This window comes from Netta rufina (genome assembly GCF_964035555.1).
Source record: "Netta rufina genome assembly, chromosome: 1".
Classification (NCBI taxonomy): Eukaryota; Metazoa; Chordata; class Aves; order Anseriformes; family Anatidae; genus Netta; species Netta rufina.
Genome location: NC_140123.1, coordinates 152,335,186 through 152,351,936, shown reverse-complemented (window position 1 = coordinate 152,351,936; position 16,751 = coordinate 152,335,186). Strand labels below are relative to the sequence as shown.

General features: G+C 49.8%; 1 protein-coding gene across 1 annotated transcript; it reads left to right on the top strand.

Annotated features, from left to right (window-relative positions):
* Window positions 1-259: 259 nt before the first annotated feature.
* TMPRSS6 (transmembrane serine protease 6) lies at window positions 260-15,270 on the top strand (the record flags this gene model as incomplete). Its single annotated transcript, XM_084283110.1, has 17 exons — window positions 260-425; window positions 609-751; window positions 943-1,010; window positions 2,136-2,320; window positions 5,088-5,129; window positions 6,095-6,299; window positions 6,689-6,825; window positions 7,148-7,260; window positions 7,730-7,839; window positions 9,101-9,246; window positions 10,088-10,186; window positions 11,396-11,509; window positions 11,794-11,910; window positions 12,645-12,813; window positions 13,518-13,789; window positions 14,292-14,428; window positions 15,112-15,270. 17 exons carry the CDS (start codon window positions 260-262, stop codon window positions 15,268-15,270), a joined length of 2,382 nt encoding a protein of 793 aa, XP_084139236.1.
* Window positions 15,271-16,751: the final 1,481 nt, after the last annotated feature.

The following is a 16,751-nucleotide window of genomic DNA, read 5'->3' as shown; positions in this document are numbered from 1 at the left end:
GAAACCTGGGGATTGTCTTTGAAAATCTGGAGATGCCCTGGAGGCATAGACAGATAGGACAGCGTCCTGGAAGCCTGTCTTCTACTGAAATAGGATTTTAACTCGCATTTCTACTGAGCAAAGTCTTTGATGGTTAGCCCACAGACCTCTTAGGGCTATAGATCTGGGGAGAGGATCACAGAGCTGACAGCACGCCTCCAGAGATGGATGTAAAAGGCTGCATGAAACCCAGCCTGACCGTGGTGTGCTGTGTCACTAGATGCCCCAGATGGAGGCCGAGGAACAGGAGGAAGATGCCAACTCCCTCTCAAAAGATGGATCAGAGACTAACTCAACTACCTCACGTGACTGCCGCCGCTATGTGCCTCTTGGAATAGTCTTTGTTTTGCTGGCTGGAACTGCTGCAGCAACATGGTATTTCCTAGGTAAAAATTCAACACGTTTTTTTCCCTGTGTAGGAGGTGGATGGGCTAGAGTAAAGGCAATGTCCAGCCCAATGAGTATTTGTGTCTTTGGGCAACATTTACAGATCAAATCTGGGCAAATCTGGGCAAATCCCTCTCTCCTACGTATCAGCAAGGTAATCCATTAGTGTCTTCTGTTGGCAGACTACAGACCATGGCACCTGGAACCATCTGTCCTGCAGTTTTACTCCGGCAGCCTCCAGGTCCTCAATCGCCAATACTTCCCAGACCTTGGGGAAGTGGAGTCCAGAGCCTTCTGGTTGGAGTCAGCTAAACTGCAGAATATGGTGAGGGCAATTCCACGACCAGAGCTGGCCCTGAGGCAGTTCAGTGAGTAGCAGAGCAAGAGGTCAGGTACCCTCATCCAAGTGACAGACATGGTGGGTCTGTACAGTAGGAGGGATGAAGGGTAGGGCTGGCTGTAGGTTCTTTGTCACTGTAATGTTGCACGATAGTTACCAGACGACTCTCATTGCAGCTGAAGGATCTCATTCGTGCCACAGAGCTGGGTCGATATTACAACTCGAGCACAGTTTATGCCTTCGGGTGAGTAGCACCCACAGCATTTCTGCTTGTCTGTACGTGAAAGTTTCCAGTCCACGGTACTTTCGTTTCACTGAAATTTGGTCACAACAAACAGCTGCACACCCAACCATGAGCTCTAGGCTAGGCTGGGCAATACGCATCCAGAACGGCTCCGGTATGACAAAGCTGTGGATATTTTCACATTCAAATTCATCTGAGGTCAACACAAAACCCCCAAACTGAGATTTTTTTCACAGAGACAAAAGTTCAAGCAAGGAAAAGAAATGATTGGGAAGAATTGAAAAAAAAAAAAATAATAATCTGGGCTTGGCATTCTCAGTAGAAACTAAGCAGCTGGAAATTAATTTCTCTAATTCAAGGAAGTCATTTGTATGGCCTGATTCTAGGCACTAGAAGGCAGAGGCCAGAATGCACCATGCATAAGGTGTTTCAGCCAAGAAGCGTGGTCCACCTGGGAACAGGATGAGAGTGGAGTGGGACAGATATGGGACTACAGCTTTGCAGGTCATCACAGTAGTTTGAGAAACCAGGAATAACTTCCAAACTGATGTATACATTTGTTTATTTATTTTTTTCCATGAAAAACTACACCCCTAAATTTGACCTTTCGCTAAGGAAAATTCCATTTTTGCTGTAACTCCATTTTCTACCCGGGAAAGAAAAGTTTCACTTGCAATTCTTCCTCTATTTTTTTACCAAGCAAAGTTTTGCTTCAACACCTCTTCCCCCTCCCCCAACCATTTTTCTCTGCCAGCTGGTTGAACAGAGCTTTCCCAGCCACAGCCCCCCGCCACTTGAGCCTGCCCAGCATTAATGGCTTGTGGTAAGGTACTGAGTCATAAATCAACCCCTTGTCACCACTGGGAGGTGATACAAAAAAAGTCTTGAGAGTTTCATCTCAGCCTCTGGTCAGTAGTAACCAAAGGTCACTTCTACCTGAAATGAGACTACTCATTAGGCCAGTCTTGATTAATTATCACACTAATTTGACCACGTATAATCATCACTGGAGAGTCCACACAGATATACCTGACTTGTGGCTAAACAATGGGGATTTAATCTGTGGGGTTTGACACTCCTTGTAGAGGAAGACAGAGGATATTTAATGTGCTATTTCTCTGTTAGGGAGGGGGCTCTGACCTTCTTCTTCTGGTTTACCCTCCAAATCCCTGAGAGTAAGCAGAAGGAGATGACGGCTGAGAGGGTGAACACAATGCTCCACCAAGAGCTCTCCGCCAGCTTCAACATCTCGGGCAGCCTGTCCTACCAGGCAGAGTACAGGGTCAACCCAGACTCGCTGGTTCTGCTGGGTAAGTACCCTCTGCTCAGCTGTGGCCTGAGCCATCAGACGTGGCCCCAGGTTTACAGGGTGCCAAACAAAGGTTATGAGAAGTGGCTAGAAGTCATTGCTGAAAGGGATGGGAGAAATCTGAAGAGGACAGGGAAGAAATGAGGATCAAGACAGGCAATTACATGTGTTGCTTCCTCACAGAGAACAGAAGTTTCAAAAATAGCATCATTCCTTTGAAGGATTAAAGATTCTCGGAGATACAGCTGACTATGACCAACTAGTTAACAACTTCCTATTTCTTCTCCTTCTCCCCTCAGCCTTGGCTTGTGTTAATAACTTACACAGGTCATGGCTTTGACCAGCTCAGCTCAAAATCAGCAAGCAGTTAGGCTTCTTGTTTTCCTTTGGGAGCTTATTCCAGTCTACTCAATTCAGAGAAGAACAAAGTCAACATACTTAAGTCACTGCTAGCCTTACTCCAAAACAAAGCATTGTTGCTACTTCAGTTTTCCTAACATATGATTTTAAGCATTATTTATCAGTTCCCAAAGTAGAGATCACAGCCTGTTTAAAAAGAAGCCCCCATAGAACTGCTCTAAAATAGGTGTTAGATAAAGGACGTGGGGATGTGTCTATATTCAGTGCATCAAAATCCAATGGAATTTGCATTTAGTCCTTATAATGAAACAGCTTCTCAGCCTGATCTGATCCCTCCTTCAGAGCCGCAAACCACAGAGGTTTTAAACTATGTTGCCTTTACTCTCTCCTGCTAGGACTCACATTTCCAAGTTTCTTCTTCCCATGAAATGCCACATCTCCAAGTTTTTTCCCCAGACGTTATCTTGCATTTTTCAAAGATGAAACTTATTTTAACATATCCCACCCATATTTTCGTTAACCTTTCCCTGCACGTCACAACTGTTTTGATTTGGAGGTAATTTTTTTTGGTGTCTCCAAACAAAATCTGATTTCCTTAAAATGATTTCACAGATCATTTTGTGGATATGATCCAGATCTTTGTGTTAAGATCCAGTATGAACCTGCATTAGCACCCCATGAAGAGCTCTCCTCCTGCATTTACCATTAGTCACTTACTTCTGCTTATAATTTGTTTCCAGTGTACTAGACCTTATGTTCAGCCAAATTAAATCAACTTTCTTAAGAAAAATGTCATAACACAATATGCTAAATGCTTCAAAGTCAGCCCATCTTGCATTTTCCATTTATTTATTCACTTCCTAATGTGATCCATAAAAAAAATAAAAAATGATGTTACCATTCTTTTAGCTGTTCCCAGTTCCCTCTTATTCCCTTCGCATCTGTTTCACTGTTTTATTCATTTCAGGTAGATTTGCATGAGCAGAACATGCTTCTTTCTATTTCGGAGTTAACACACCAGTCGTAGTTTCTCTGGCTCCTTCTGCTTTCTCTCATCCTTCCTGCCTCCTTCTCCAACCAGAAGCAGTCTAGCAGCTGTGGCATAAAAAAAAAATTAAAAAATTAAAAAAAAAAAAAAACTATACTTCTGGGCCAGGATGAGCTCACGCCAGTGGCTTAACCTCTGGCTTCATTTGCTCTGTAATAGTGGAGTGAAAAAAATTGCCAGCTAATAGCAAGTCATTAGCACTTCATTGCCTTCTGACAGACTCACTGGCTGACCCGCTGAGCTCTAAATATGAATTATCTCTCTGCAGTCTTCTGTAATGCATGGAGCTGCAGACCACTGGCTAATTCAGGAAGATTTTTCCACCCCCTGGTGCTTTATTTTTACTAACAGGTACACTCACCCCAGGGTACTAGATTCCCATTTTCCCCTGAAGACTTTTAGGATTTCCTTCCTTCTTATTGAAGGAACTCAGTTTTGTTACCTTCACACAAAAGAGAAGTAACCTCAGTTCAGCATACCCCGTGTCCTTCCCTACAGCAGAGGAGCTTCTCCAGCTTTGTTCTGGCAGGATCCTCCTTTCCACAACATCTGTTTTTACCATGACAAAGCTGCAGAGCTCTCCCTGCAGAATTGCACGCTCTGCTTCGGGGCCACAACAGAGCAAAGGCCTGCCCTAGGCAAGCCCCGAGCAGCAGCTCTCACACCCAGCTGACCTCACGGCGCCTTTAGTTTTGGCAATTATTCCCAGTAGCACCTCATCTTTGGCTGCTCCCAGTTCAGCTGGGAGGCTGGAGCAAGGCCCAGCTCCTAAAAGCACTGTCCATGGGCTTTACTGTGTGCAGATTTGTAGCCCTTGCTGGTGGCTCTCTCTGCATCTGCCTTACCCAAAGGTGGACTTTGTAGGCTGTTTAGTAGCTATCAACCAATTATCATCAAAGGAGACCTCCTTTCCCACCTTGATAAGCTCCCATGCTTTTCAGTGAAGGGTTATTTGAACTCAGAGAGCAGGGTGAAGGCTCTGGGTTAGGGCTGTGCCCTGTGGTGTGGCTGCCAGGGAAGGGGAATGGTGTCCTGAGGCAATGTCCAGCCCTGGTGGGAAGGGGAAGGTGCCCTTGAGGAGCATTGGGTAATGGGCAGAGAAGCCTGTGTTGGTTTGGAAGGAATGAATTGAGGCTGTTGGACTTGAAGCTGAGGCCAGAGAGGTTTCCCTGTGGGATGGGATGAGGAAAGCATGACTGAAACAGGTCTCTGAGACCAGACAGATAAGTGCCTGGAGAGTGCCCCACACCAAGATTTTAAGGGGGTCACCTACATAGGAAGGGCGTCGTCACCTGCCATGCTAGCAGTCAGTTACCACCACTTTTTGTTTATCTTCCTTTATATATTTCCTTTCTAACAGAATCCAGTGTGAAAGACATAGTAGTGCTGAAATCCACTCTGGGTAGGCCATCTTTTCTTTTCCTTTTGAGTTTGTTACTTTGTGGGAGGGGTTTTCACCGGCGACAGGTTTTGTTTGGCTTTCTGGAGCTGCAAATCCTGGGAAGGGGAGAAGAAAGCCATAGCAAGGGAGCAACAACACCACTGCTTAGCAAAAATGCCCATGGCCACATCCAAACTGCGTGAAGCTACTACATGGTGGAGTGCTCTGAGCAGCTCTGGTAGCATACAACTATGCAGAAATACCAGCTCCCAAGAGCAATGCAGCCACCTTTGTAAAGTCTTGGTGTAATGGTGCCACAGTGCCAATTCTGGGCCCCAGAAAACCTATTGAGAGGGGCTGAGGGTTTCCCTCCATCACTCTGCACTGGATGTGGTATAAGCCATTGTAAGTGTATTATCCTAGTGATGTTTGAAGGTGTTTTTAATAATTTTGGGCAGTGCTGCAAGTGCTGTGGCAATAGATATGCTATTAGAAAGTCACCTTTAAGTTGATTTTTACTCAAAAATCTTGGGCTAGACAGCTGCTGAAGGCTGGAAACCATACAAGGGGGATATAAGGCTGGGAAGAATATGGTGGTGAGAGGAGAAAGAAATGAAAAAGAAAATGAAGCCAATGGAAGATAACTGTGTTGTGCTGATGTTTAACTCCTGAGACAGTATGGGCTTAACCAAGAGAGAGAGACCAGTTATTACAGAGATATGGAGGGGGTTTCTTCCACATGCACCATATACTTTCACATGCATCTCAGTGACACCAGTAAGACGTGACTGGTATCACTGAGATGCGTGTGAAAGTAGACTGAGATCACTGGGATGATTCAGCCTAACCCTGAAATAGGGCTTACACTGGTATCCCAACTGGCAATCCCATATCTTAATTTCCCTTACAGCCACCCCTAAGCCCCATTTTCCCTCAGTTTACATCACCCTGAGGTTTAAATCCTCCTATCTTTCCCCTGCGTTCAGGTTGCTACAGATACAGCTACGTCCAGGAGGACGACATCCTAACGCTGGAGGGCCCTGACTACCTGGCTTCCAGCTGTCTTTGGCACCTCCACGGCCTCAAGGGCTACATGATCAAGCTACACTTGGAGTGGACTCTCCCGGACTGCAGGGACCGCCTGGCTATGTATGATGCAGCTGGGCCCCTGGAGAAACACCTCATCACCTCGTAGGTAGCTCCTGAGCAGGGCGATCACAGTGGGGAACCCAGGCAGGATGGCACACCACCACAGCAGGGGAAGGTGTTAGACTACATCAGAGGAAATTCTCTTTGATGCAAAACCTGCCTCTCACTGATGAGCTGAAGTCACTGATGTGGGATATCACACAGCCAGCCCTGCAGTCTGATAGATTACAGCAGCACGAGCTGTGTCTCTGGTGGCTCTTTATTTGGTTCAGTTGGTGTCTCACAACAGGAATGTTCTTTGGATAACGCAGTCCTCCACTGCTTTTTTTTTTTATTATTATTATTTTTTTTTTTTCTCTTTTTTCATTCCTCTCTTTCATTTGTTTGTGGCTTGCTTCACTCCCACTCCTTTGTTCTCTCTTTCCCCTCAGGATCTACGGCTGCAGCCGGCAGGAGCCTGTGGTGGAAGTCCTTTCATCAGGCCCCGTCATGTCCATCGTGTGGAAGAAAGCCATGTACAGCTACTATGACCCCTTCATCCTCACAGCACAGGCGGTGCCCCTCAAAGGTGAGGAAGGCTGGAGGAGGGCAGCCATAAGTACAGGATGGACACAGGTTATCTCCTACAACATCACTGCTAGAGGTCAATTCGGTATAAGATAAAGCAGCAAAATACATTACCATCACCCTTCTGTGGACAAGAAGAGGAAGCTAAAAGTCTTGCCAGGTAGAAATGGTCCCTTGAAGGGGAATGGTGGAACATCCCAGTGACCATTAGCGTTAGGTCTTAGAGCCCCTTTTATCCCCTGCTACAATGGGATAAGTACACGGTATCCCCAGGCTGAGGTTGAACTGAAAGGTATCATGGCTTTGAATGTCTGTATTTACAGCCTGCGAAGTGAACATAACCCTGCGGGAAGGCCTGGAGCTGCAGGGGAAGATCAGCACCCCACACTACCCCAGTTACTACTCGCCCAACACGCAGTGCACTTGGCACATGACGGTAAGAGCCAGCTCCCACCGAAGCATCCACCTCCTCCCTGAAGGCACTCCCCGCATTAACGCGGGGCACAGCGCTCGGCCAGCACTCTCAATCAGATCATCATGAGAAGCAAAGAGAGGGTAGAAGCCTGCCTAGCCTCCATTTAATGGGTCTTTCTAAAGCCAAAGCAGTCTCATACTACATGCCAGAGCAGAGATGCCATAACTGAGGCAGAATCTGAAGTCTTGGCTTCAGGGGATTTCTTCAAGGCAGAACCAGTTTACTTGAAATTACCGTGTTTTGAGACCAGTGGCAGAGCCACCCTGGTTTATAGCATGGCCCCAGTTTAGATGGTCCTTCCTTCTGGCCTGAAATATATGAATTAGTACCTCTCCCCTTCACATCTACCCTGCTCATTTCTGTTGTGTGGGATGGGCTGCAGCACTCATAGGAGCCATCTCCACTCTGCTCTGGACCCCCTCTCCTGCAGGTCCCCTCCCTTGGCTATGGGGTCACCCTGTGGTTCGATGCCTACGCGCTCAGCAGACAGAAGCAAGACCTGCCCTGTACCCAAGGCCAGTGGATAATTCAGAACAGAAGGTGGGTATTGCTGGGGTCCTGGTTTCTGTCTCTCAATTCCCATTCCTGAACTGGGATGAAACCTCTGCATGTCCCCAGTTCCGTTTAGCCACCAGGTTTGAAGAAAGAAATCCCACTGCCCTACTTAGTGGTCACTGTCAGGGCTGGCACCTCTTGCTTGTCTACTTCTTTTTTAGCCTCTCTCATTCACAGGCTCCCTAGGGAGCACATTTCTTATAAATTTGCTCCGAGATACCAGCCTGCCTTCTCTGTCTTGCTGTTTGCATCAGGCTTCCTAATTTTCTCCTGTGTGTGTAACCTTGGTGTCCTCCCACGTCTCTTGTGTTTGCAAATCTGCCTGTCACCACCTCTGCAATAATATCTGCGTGTGCCGTTGCCTCGCATCCACCTCCGTACAGATCCTCCGCCAAGCTCCAGATCCTCCTGCTTTGACTAGAGCCACTTCCCCCTGCGGGACTTCCCAAAATCAGCCTCCATACATTGCTGGGGCTGCTGCCCACCACCGTCTAGGTGCAGAGGAGACACAGCTGCCACACTTTTATCTCCTCAAAGCAGGCTCTGAGTTAAGATGGACCCTTTTTTTTCCCTCAGAGTTACTGCAAACTTGCTCCCTTCTCTCCAAAACCTCCCCCAGCACATCTCATTAACTTCCTATCCACTGCTTCTGCAGTGGTAATTTATTTTCTTCTGAAAGATCTGAACGAGAAGCTACTGAAAATTATCTTCCCCTGGCTTAGGATTTTCACCTTTTCTCTCCTTACCTTCCTCTCTTGAACTGTCAGAGCCACAGTTTCTACAACATGATTTCTTATGAAAGATAAGAACTGAGTTGTTTTGCATGGCCTGAATTCAGCATTTGCCCTAAAATGGGAAATGTCCGAAGATAGTAGGGTCACTCTGGAGTAATGAGGGCAGAAATGGGTGAAAATATGTATAGACTGTTTCCATCTCATTCGTAAAGCCTAATTATGCCCTGTTGTCCCCAGTTATTTGGTTTCCCCTCTCTCTGTATCAATTCCCATCACAGCATTCATGTAGACTGGACGTGGGTTAACATCACAGCTTTTTCCCATTGCTCCTGTGTAATCTTATGCCACACTGAAGGCATCTTGCTGTACTGGCTACCCCCTCAACACCCCTCCATACCCAGTCTTTGTGGTCTCTTTCCCACCTTCTCCAGCCCCACAGAATCCCCCTGCCCCACTTTGCTGTCTTCTTCTCCCTCGCCGCCCAGGACATCCCACCTCTGTTTGCTCCTCAGGTTGTGTGGCCTGCGGACCCTGCAAGCCTATGCCGAGAGGATCCCAGTCACGTCCTCTGCCGATATCACCATCACCTTCACCTCGCAGATCTCCTTAACGGGCCCTGGCGTGCAGGCAGCTTACAGCCTGTACAACCTATCTGACCGTACGTCCAGGCCTCCTCCCTGCTCCTTGGTGGGGTGTGGGGGGGTCCCAGATGCCTACCTGCAGCCTCCTGTGTGCTAGGATTGTGTTAGGAGAAACACCAGGCACATCCCATGAGCCTGAGGTGCCAACTGCCCTTCAGACACGTTTGGACACAATACCACACACACCACTCATATCCCCAAAAGAAGAGGTATTTACATCCAAAGCTGCTTCTGCACAAGTGTTCCTGCCTCCTAGAGCACCCTTGTGCCAAGGCCCAGCTTCAGAAAACTGCCTACAGGCTCACCCCTCAGCACGGACTGGCCTTGGGATTTCAATGGGAGACTATTTCTGACTTGAAGTGACTCTTGTTTCAATCACAAAAGCTCACAGAGAGAGCTGTTTCCTGCTCACCTTGGAACCTGTGCAAGTGAGAGACAAAACCACACACAAATACGCGTATGCACATATGTAAATACGAAGAAACCTTCCCAAGGTTTCTCCAGCTCCCTCCTGCGTGGGTGCTGTAACCCACACTTGTCCCTGAATACGTGCACCTGGCAACACGTTACAACAGCCCCTCCACGGCCCTGACCACGTTTTAATCCCCAAGAACCTACTTCTTTTTTGCTGCAGCGCTCAGGAGTCACAAAACAGAGCTAGGGCAGAGGCAGAGCGTGCCAGGCAGGTGGGTGATCTGGCAAACTTTGGGGACTTTACTGAGTGCCTCCTGCGAGCTGCTGCGGCTCGTGTGCGGTCAGGAAGGTGTGCAGCTCCATGCTCCACTTTCAAGCTGCGGTGCTGTGCTGCAAGGAGGTTTCCAGTCACCGGGGACTAACTACGATCTGGTGGTTTCACAGCCTGTCCCGGCGAGTTCCTGTGTTCGGTGAATGGCTTGTGCGTCCCGGCCTGTGATGGGATCAAAGATTGCCCCAATGGGCTGGATGAGAGAAATTGCGGTGAGTGATCTGTTCTCCCCGCCAGTACCTGGTCCCAGCAGGACGCAGCTCCTTGCTCTTCCAAAGGTAGGGAGAGAATGGGGAGGATCCACGTGGCCCCTGCCTCCCCCTCAGGGAGATTAAATCTCTGAATCACAAACGTCTCTTCTCTCTGCCAAGTGGCTTCAGCCTGCTCTGGAAGAGGAGCAGCACTTCTTCCTCTTGTGCACAGTGCAGATATTTGGGGGTTCCCTCGAGAACCCCCAAATATCCCTGCACCAAGAGCTCCAGACAGCCTGAAAGAACCCCCTGCCCATGCTGTCCAAAACCTTGCTTTCCCACCACCCTGTCCTGCCAACCAACCTCAGCCCTGGCCTACAGCCCCCTCTGCTGTCAGAGCACTGTGTCCCCCTCCCTGCCTCCCAGGGCTCCTGCAAAACCCCATTCTCGTCGGAAGACCTATCCAGGCTCAGACAAGACATCTGATTCATTGGCTCCTCTTGTTCAACATCCATCCCCCAGCACCTCCAGCCCTTTTTCTGTAAAGCTGCCTCCCAGCTGGGCAGCCCCCAGCCTGTTCTTGTGCATGGGGTTGTTCCTTCTCAGGTGCAGGGCTCAGCACTTCCCTTTGCTGAACTTCAGAAAGTTTCAGTCAGCCCATTTCCCCTGCCTGTCCTGCTCACATTGCCTCAGACTTTCATGTGGCTTTAATCATCTGGATGCCTCGCACTAATTACCGAAGCAATTATAGTCATTGCAGTAAGAAAATGCCTGGTCCATCATGTTTGGACACAAACACAGAGCAAAGGGACAGTTCCTGCTATGAAAATGTATAATCAGAAATCAAACTATGATGGGCAGGCACCTTAGGCTTGTCCCTGTCTTGGGCAGCTACCAGCGATCGTAGACATCAAGGAATCCATCAGGGTTCAGGACTCAGCTATCAGAGCAAGAGAAGCTGCTCTGTAGGGGAAGGTGACCCCTGAGCTGAGGGTGAGAGCAAGGCAGGAGGAACTCTAGCCAGGATGCAATCCTGTAGGATGTAAGCAGGGTAAGCAGAATAGGGTTTGGTGAGGGTAACCAGGGTCAGCACGGAGTCCGGGGAGCACAAGGCAAGTCCATAGTGCTGAGGCAGATCTGAGGTGAAGCTAGCAATTCAAGGCAAGGCAAGGCAGTCACAGCATCCTGTGCATCTAAGTGCTGGCTGCTTCCCCCCACCCCTCCTTGCAGTGTGCCCTGCAAAGTTCCAGTGCCGAGAGGACAGCACCTGCATCGAGTTCAGCCGGGTCTGCAACCAGCAGCGGGACTGTGCCAACGGGACCGATGAGGAGCAGTGCAGTGAAGGTAGGGAGGGTCTGGGGGGGAGCTGACAAATGCCTTGCTCTGCTCTCAAACCACGGCTGCTGGTAGCGTGCCTCCCTCCGGTGAGATAAGGGCACCAGCTGGGAGCTGGCCTTCCGGGCCTGCCCACAGCATTTGCTCATTTTGTGCCTTATTCAGGAAATTCTGTCGTGTTTTATGTAGTTCCCCCAAGCTCTGCGTTGCTTTCTTCCCTCTCTCAAAAGACTTCAGGCCGTACCTACAACCTGGCGCCTTTCCTCAGCCCCAGCTTCCCTTCGTCTTCACAGGGGTCCCCTGTGGTCCTTTCACCCACCGCTGTGACGACGGGACCTGCGTGAAGAAACCCAACCCCCGGTGTGACACCACGGCGGACTGCAGGGACCTGTCGGACGAGGAGCGCTGTGGTGAGGAAATGCTCGCTCACCCCTCAGCCAGGCAGGTTCAGGGTGCCACCTAGCTCCAGGTTGTTCTCACCCCTGCCACCCCAATATAAGCATCCTCCCTCCCTTGGCCCACCTTGTCCTGCTCCCCCCAGTGCCATTGCTCCGTCCTGCTCTCCTGGCTGAACTGTGAGGGGGAGCTGCCTGCTCCCTGACCAGATGCTCCCCGTCTCCTTCGGGCAGTGGCATCAGGCCAGGCAGACACGTCTCACAGGCCAGGTCCTACCCACAGGCTGCCCTTTGGACTGCTGTGCTGGCTTACGTGAAGCGATGCCATCCTACAAAGCTCCAGCCAGGGAAACCACCCGTGGTACTAGCAGGGAAACCACCCGTGGTACTGGCAGGGAGACAATTTGTGTTTTGATTGCCCTGCTTGATATATCTGGAGTTTCCATGGGCAGCAAAAGGCTGGGGAGGTTTCCCCTGACCGGATGGTAGCTAGCACAGACAAGGCACTGCCCCGAAGGCATCCCCAGGAGGAAGGGCATGGCTGTGCAGGCATCAGTGAGGGAATATGTGCTTGGAGAGGTGCTCCCTAGGCCTGTCCTGGAAAAGATGTGCAGCATCTGGGGAGGGCAAGGGTTTGAGGGAGTAGAGGTCAAACTCTTCAGCCAGTGAAACAGGAAAGGGAGGGCAGGCACAACGTGTTCCCTTCCTGCACTGAAGCACCTGCTGTGTCTCCTCCTCCTCCTCCTCAGACTGCGGGCTGCAAGCCCCTCTCAGCAGGATCGTGGGTGGTGCTAACTCTGTGGAGGGGGAATGGCCCTGGCAGGCCAGCCTGCAGGTTCGGGGGCGCCACATCTGTGGGGGAACGCTCGTTGCGGACCGCTGGGTGGTCTCAGCCGCGCACTGCTTCCAGGATGAGAGGTAAGTGGAGAGCGGAGGGGGATGGACAGGAGTAAGGAAACTAAACCAGGGAGCTTTTTGCAGCCAGAGAGGCAGTCACAGGGAAAACAACATGTGTAATGTATGAGGTGGTCAGGACTCTCAGCCTAAAAACATCCTTCTTCTTGCTTCCTCCTCCTCTGGTCCAGGCGGAGGCCCTTTGCCCCTTCCCTTCTGGAGACAGGGTCTACGCTGGCTGTTCTTTTCTCCTGTGTCACCTCACTAGGCTGTCTCCAGCTTTAAATCCTGCTTCTGTAAAAGGCTGTCATGCTCTCTTAGTTTCTCAGATCTAGGTACCCTTCCCCAAGTCTCCTTCTTGCAGCTCTGCTTCTCCAGTTCAGTCCTTGCTCTCTGCTCTGTCATAGTCATTTGCACATGTCCAGCTCCACTTATATGTCTAAACTACGTATACCTTTTAGCTTTTCTAAGGAAAATAAAGATAGAAGATCAAGTTGCCTATGTGTATGAGTGCCTGCCCAAAGCTGATCCCCCTGTAAAGGCATGTCAAGGCATCAAAGAAATATCCCAACCAACTTCTTGAAATTAGTAACCAAACAAAAAAAAACCTTCAAAGGGAGATGATTGTCCATCATGACACCCCTTAAAAGAGCATGACCAAAGCAGCAAGGCTCTTCCCATCCTTCCCTGTTCGTGTGATGAGTTATCTTCTCTGCTGCATCCTACAGACTGGCTTCCCCCTCCATCTGGACTGTTTACTTGGGCAAATATTTCCAGAACACCAGCAGCCACACAGAGGTGTCCTTCAAGGTGATCCGTCTCTTCCTCCACCCCTACTACGAGGAGGACAGCCACGATTATGATGTGGCCCTGCTCCAGCTGGACCATCCCGTCATCACCTCACCCTTCATCCAGCCCATCTGTTTGCCTGCCCCTTCCCACCTCTTTGAGCCCGGCCTTCACTGCTGGATCACTGGCTGGGGAGCCCTTAAGGAAGGAGGTAGGTGCAACATCTTTGCTGGTGTCCCACTGGAGCAGGGCCAAGGTGGAAATAGAGATTCTGGTGTGGGGTAGGTAGAATAGGGTTTTGTTGACTGCAAAGGATCATGTCTCCTTCACCTCCTTTGTTTTTTGGGCATAGTGTCCAAACCCTGGACACTCCAGGGTTTGCATAGTTTGCCAGATGAGCTTAACCTCTATTTTGACGAGATGCAAATCCAAATGCTGACATTCCAGAAGCTGGAGAATCCTCCTCTTCCCAAAGGCTGAAGTGCCTACCACACGTCCTGAAAGGGAAAGGGACTGCAGGGTAACATTGCTCCTGTCATGCAGGTGAAGCACTTTGATGAAAGTCATACTGTGATGCCAGCAGACAGCAGAATAGGGATTCAGGTGGCAGCTTTCAGCATGCAGTGAGATGGGCATGGGCTGGGGGATCAGGGTAAACACTGGGAAGTTCCACCATTGCTCACCGGCGCTGCTCTTGGTGCTCTACCCCCCAGGGCACATCAGCAATGTCCTGCAGAAGGTGGACGTGCAGATCATCCAGCAGGACATCTGCAGCGAGGCCTACCACTACATGATTTCTCCGAGGATGCTCTGTGCTGGGTACCACAAGGGCAAGAAAGACGCCTGCCAGGTGACAGAGGGGTTGTGGGAGCAGGGTGGGCTACCACGGGTGTCCCAGGCCTCCCGAATGCACTCCGTAGCCTGAAATAAGGGTGAAAAGACCATAAAATGCCCGACTCCTCGATCCTTCCTCTGATCTAAATGGCAAAACCAGCTCCCAGGGCAAATTCTTCACGGCATCTTTGCCTTAGATGGGGTACAAATACACATAAACTTCTCAGTCCAGCCCATTCTCCACTCCTTACCTCCCACTCCCAAGTCACATGCCTACATCAGTCTCTTCCCCCCTCGTTCTCATTAGCATCTGTCAAGCACAGTAACCACTCTGTTCCTTCATTACAGTCAATCAATCTCCAGCAATTCCTCTATCTCCCATCCCTCAGGATATCCACTTAAATTCCACCAGCTTCCTTGCTCTCCGTGTATCTGCAAATGCCTCCTGGAGCAGAAGGAGGCAATAGAGCTGCCAGCTTCCTGGGAGTTGCTAAAGGAGAGGAATTGGCGTGATGAAGGAATGCAGCAATGGGTCAGATGTTTGCACAGGAGACAGTTTTTGACATCTGCCTAAGGTTTAAGTGCAGATGTCCCAGACATGAGTTGAGGGGATACATGAATCTGTGTACGCCAGTGAAAACACCCAGCAGGGTACGCTGGTGGATCACCATCACCCCATTTTTCCTTCCCTTTCTCTAGGGCGATTCTGGAGGCCCACTGGCCTGCGAGGAGCCCAGCGGCAGGTGGTTCCTGGCTGGTTTGGTCAGCTGGGGAATGGGGTGCGCACGTCCAAATTCCTACGGAGTGTACACCAGGATCACCCAAGTGCTGGGCTGGATGAACCAAACCATGAGCTGAGAAAAGTGCATCTCTGCCCTCTCCCCATCAGACCTACGCGCACAACGGCTCTCGTTCCTGACCTTGCTCGCTTGCCTCGCAGAGAAAAGAGTTTCTGTGTGGGATGTTGTCAGACCCAGGATGCTCTTCTGAGCAGGGTAAAAAAATAAAAAAATCCGATGGTGGGAACTGTAGAGGAAAGCAGGCAGACCCTCTTCCCCCTTCAGTGCTTCCCAAGGGAACATCCCAAGGTGGTTTTGGGCCATCTATCCAAAATTCTTGGGGGGAGGGTCCCAAGCTGATGGTTTCTAAGTGCAGGAATGAGGGGAGCTGAACTTTCCATGAACCATGTGACTCAGCCACAGTCTTATGCTGGAACGAAAATGTGACTGATGTAGTTAGAGATTCCAGTAACTGTGAAATCAATCAGCCTCCCTCTTCCTTCTTACTGCTCGTCCTCCTTCCCCCCTTCCCCTCCCATCACTCCTCCTCTTCCATCTCCCTAATTGCTTCTTTTCTTAGCCGGCATGTGCTGCTCAGCTCAGCCAGGCAACTCTTCACGTCTCACTGCCTCCCAGGCACGAGCCCAGCATCACACCCCGAGGCGCTGCTGGAGCAGCACCCAGGCTCTGCTGCTGCTCCTGGACCCCTCAGAAGACCCCGGCCCCTCAGTAAAAAACATTAAAGCAGCCTCCTGGCCCCTTCCCTCAGCCCTTCTGAATGCCTGTAATGTGAGGGATTGTTCAACTGCTTCCATCTCCTGAAGTAATAAGCCATGAGATGAAGGAGAAGGCGTAAGGGCACAGTGCTAGATAGTGACTGCCAGGGGTTTTGTTGTTGTTGTTTTTTTTACCAAAGATATGCATATATATATGTGTGTGTGTGCATAAGTGTGTATACATATGTGCATATATATAAAAGGTCACTTGGAATTAGAAATACAATTATTTTGGATTTTTTTTTTTTTTTTGCTCTAGTTTGCCTTATTCTGTTACAAATTCTTTCGGGGTTTGGATGTTTTTGACCAAACATCAATCCTGGCAACTGGTAAAAGTTCCCACAGCCCTGCTCTCCTTCTCAGCTGTGTCCCAGGTACAGGAGGGTCAACCCACCAGCTAGATAAGTCATCCTCACTTATTGTTGAGATTTAGGGGTGCAGATACCAATAAGTAAACCTACTCTACAGCCCCATCTGCACACAGTGGGGATGCAGCACAGATGCAGCAGGAGATATCTCCAACGCCCAGAAGGCAGGCCCAGCACAAGAAGCTTCTTGTGGCTCCGGTTGATGAATCCAAGCTCCTCTTCTCCATTCCCTACCCCCCCTTTTCTACCAGCATCAAATTTCTACCACTTGAAATGAGAGGCGGCAAGGAGGAAGAAAGTGTGAGTTTTATTTAGGAGCTACAACCCAGCGTCCTCAGAGACAGCGGTGAAACGAGCACCCTGCTCCTTGAGGCAGGGATGTCCTCATCCTAGAAGACCCTACATCAGGTGCCAGC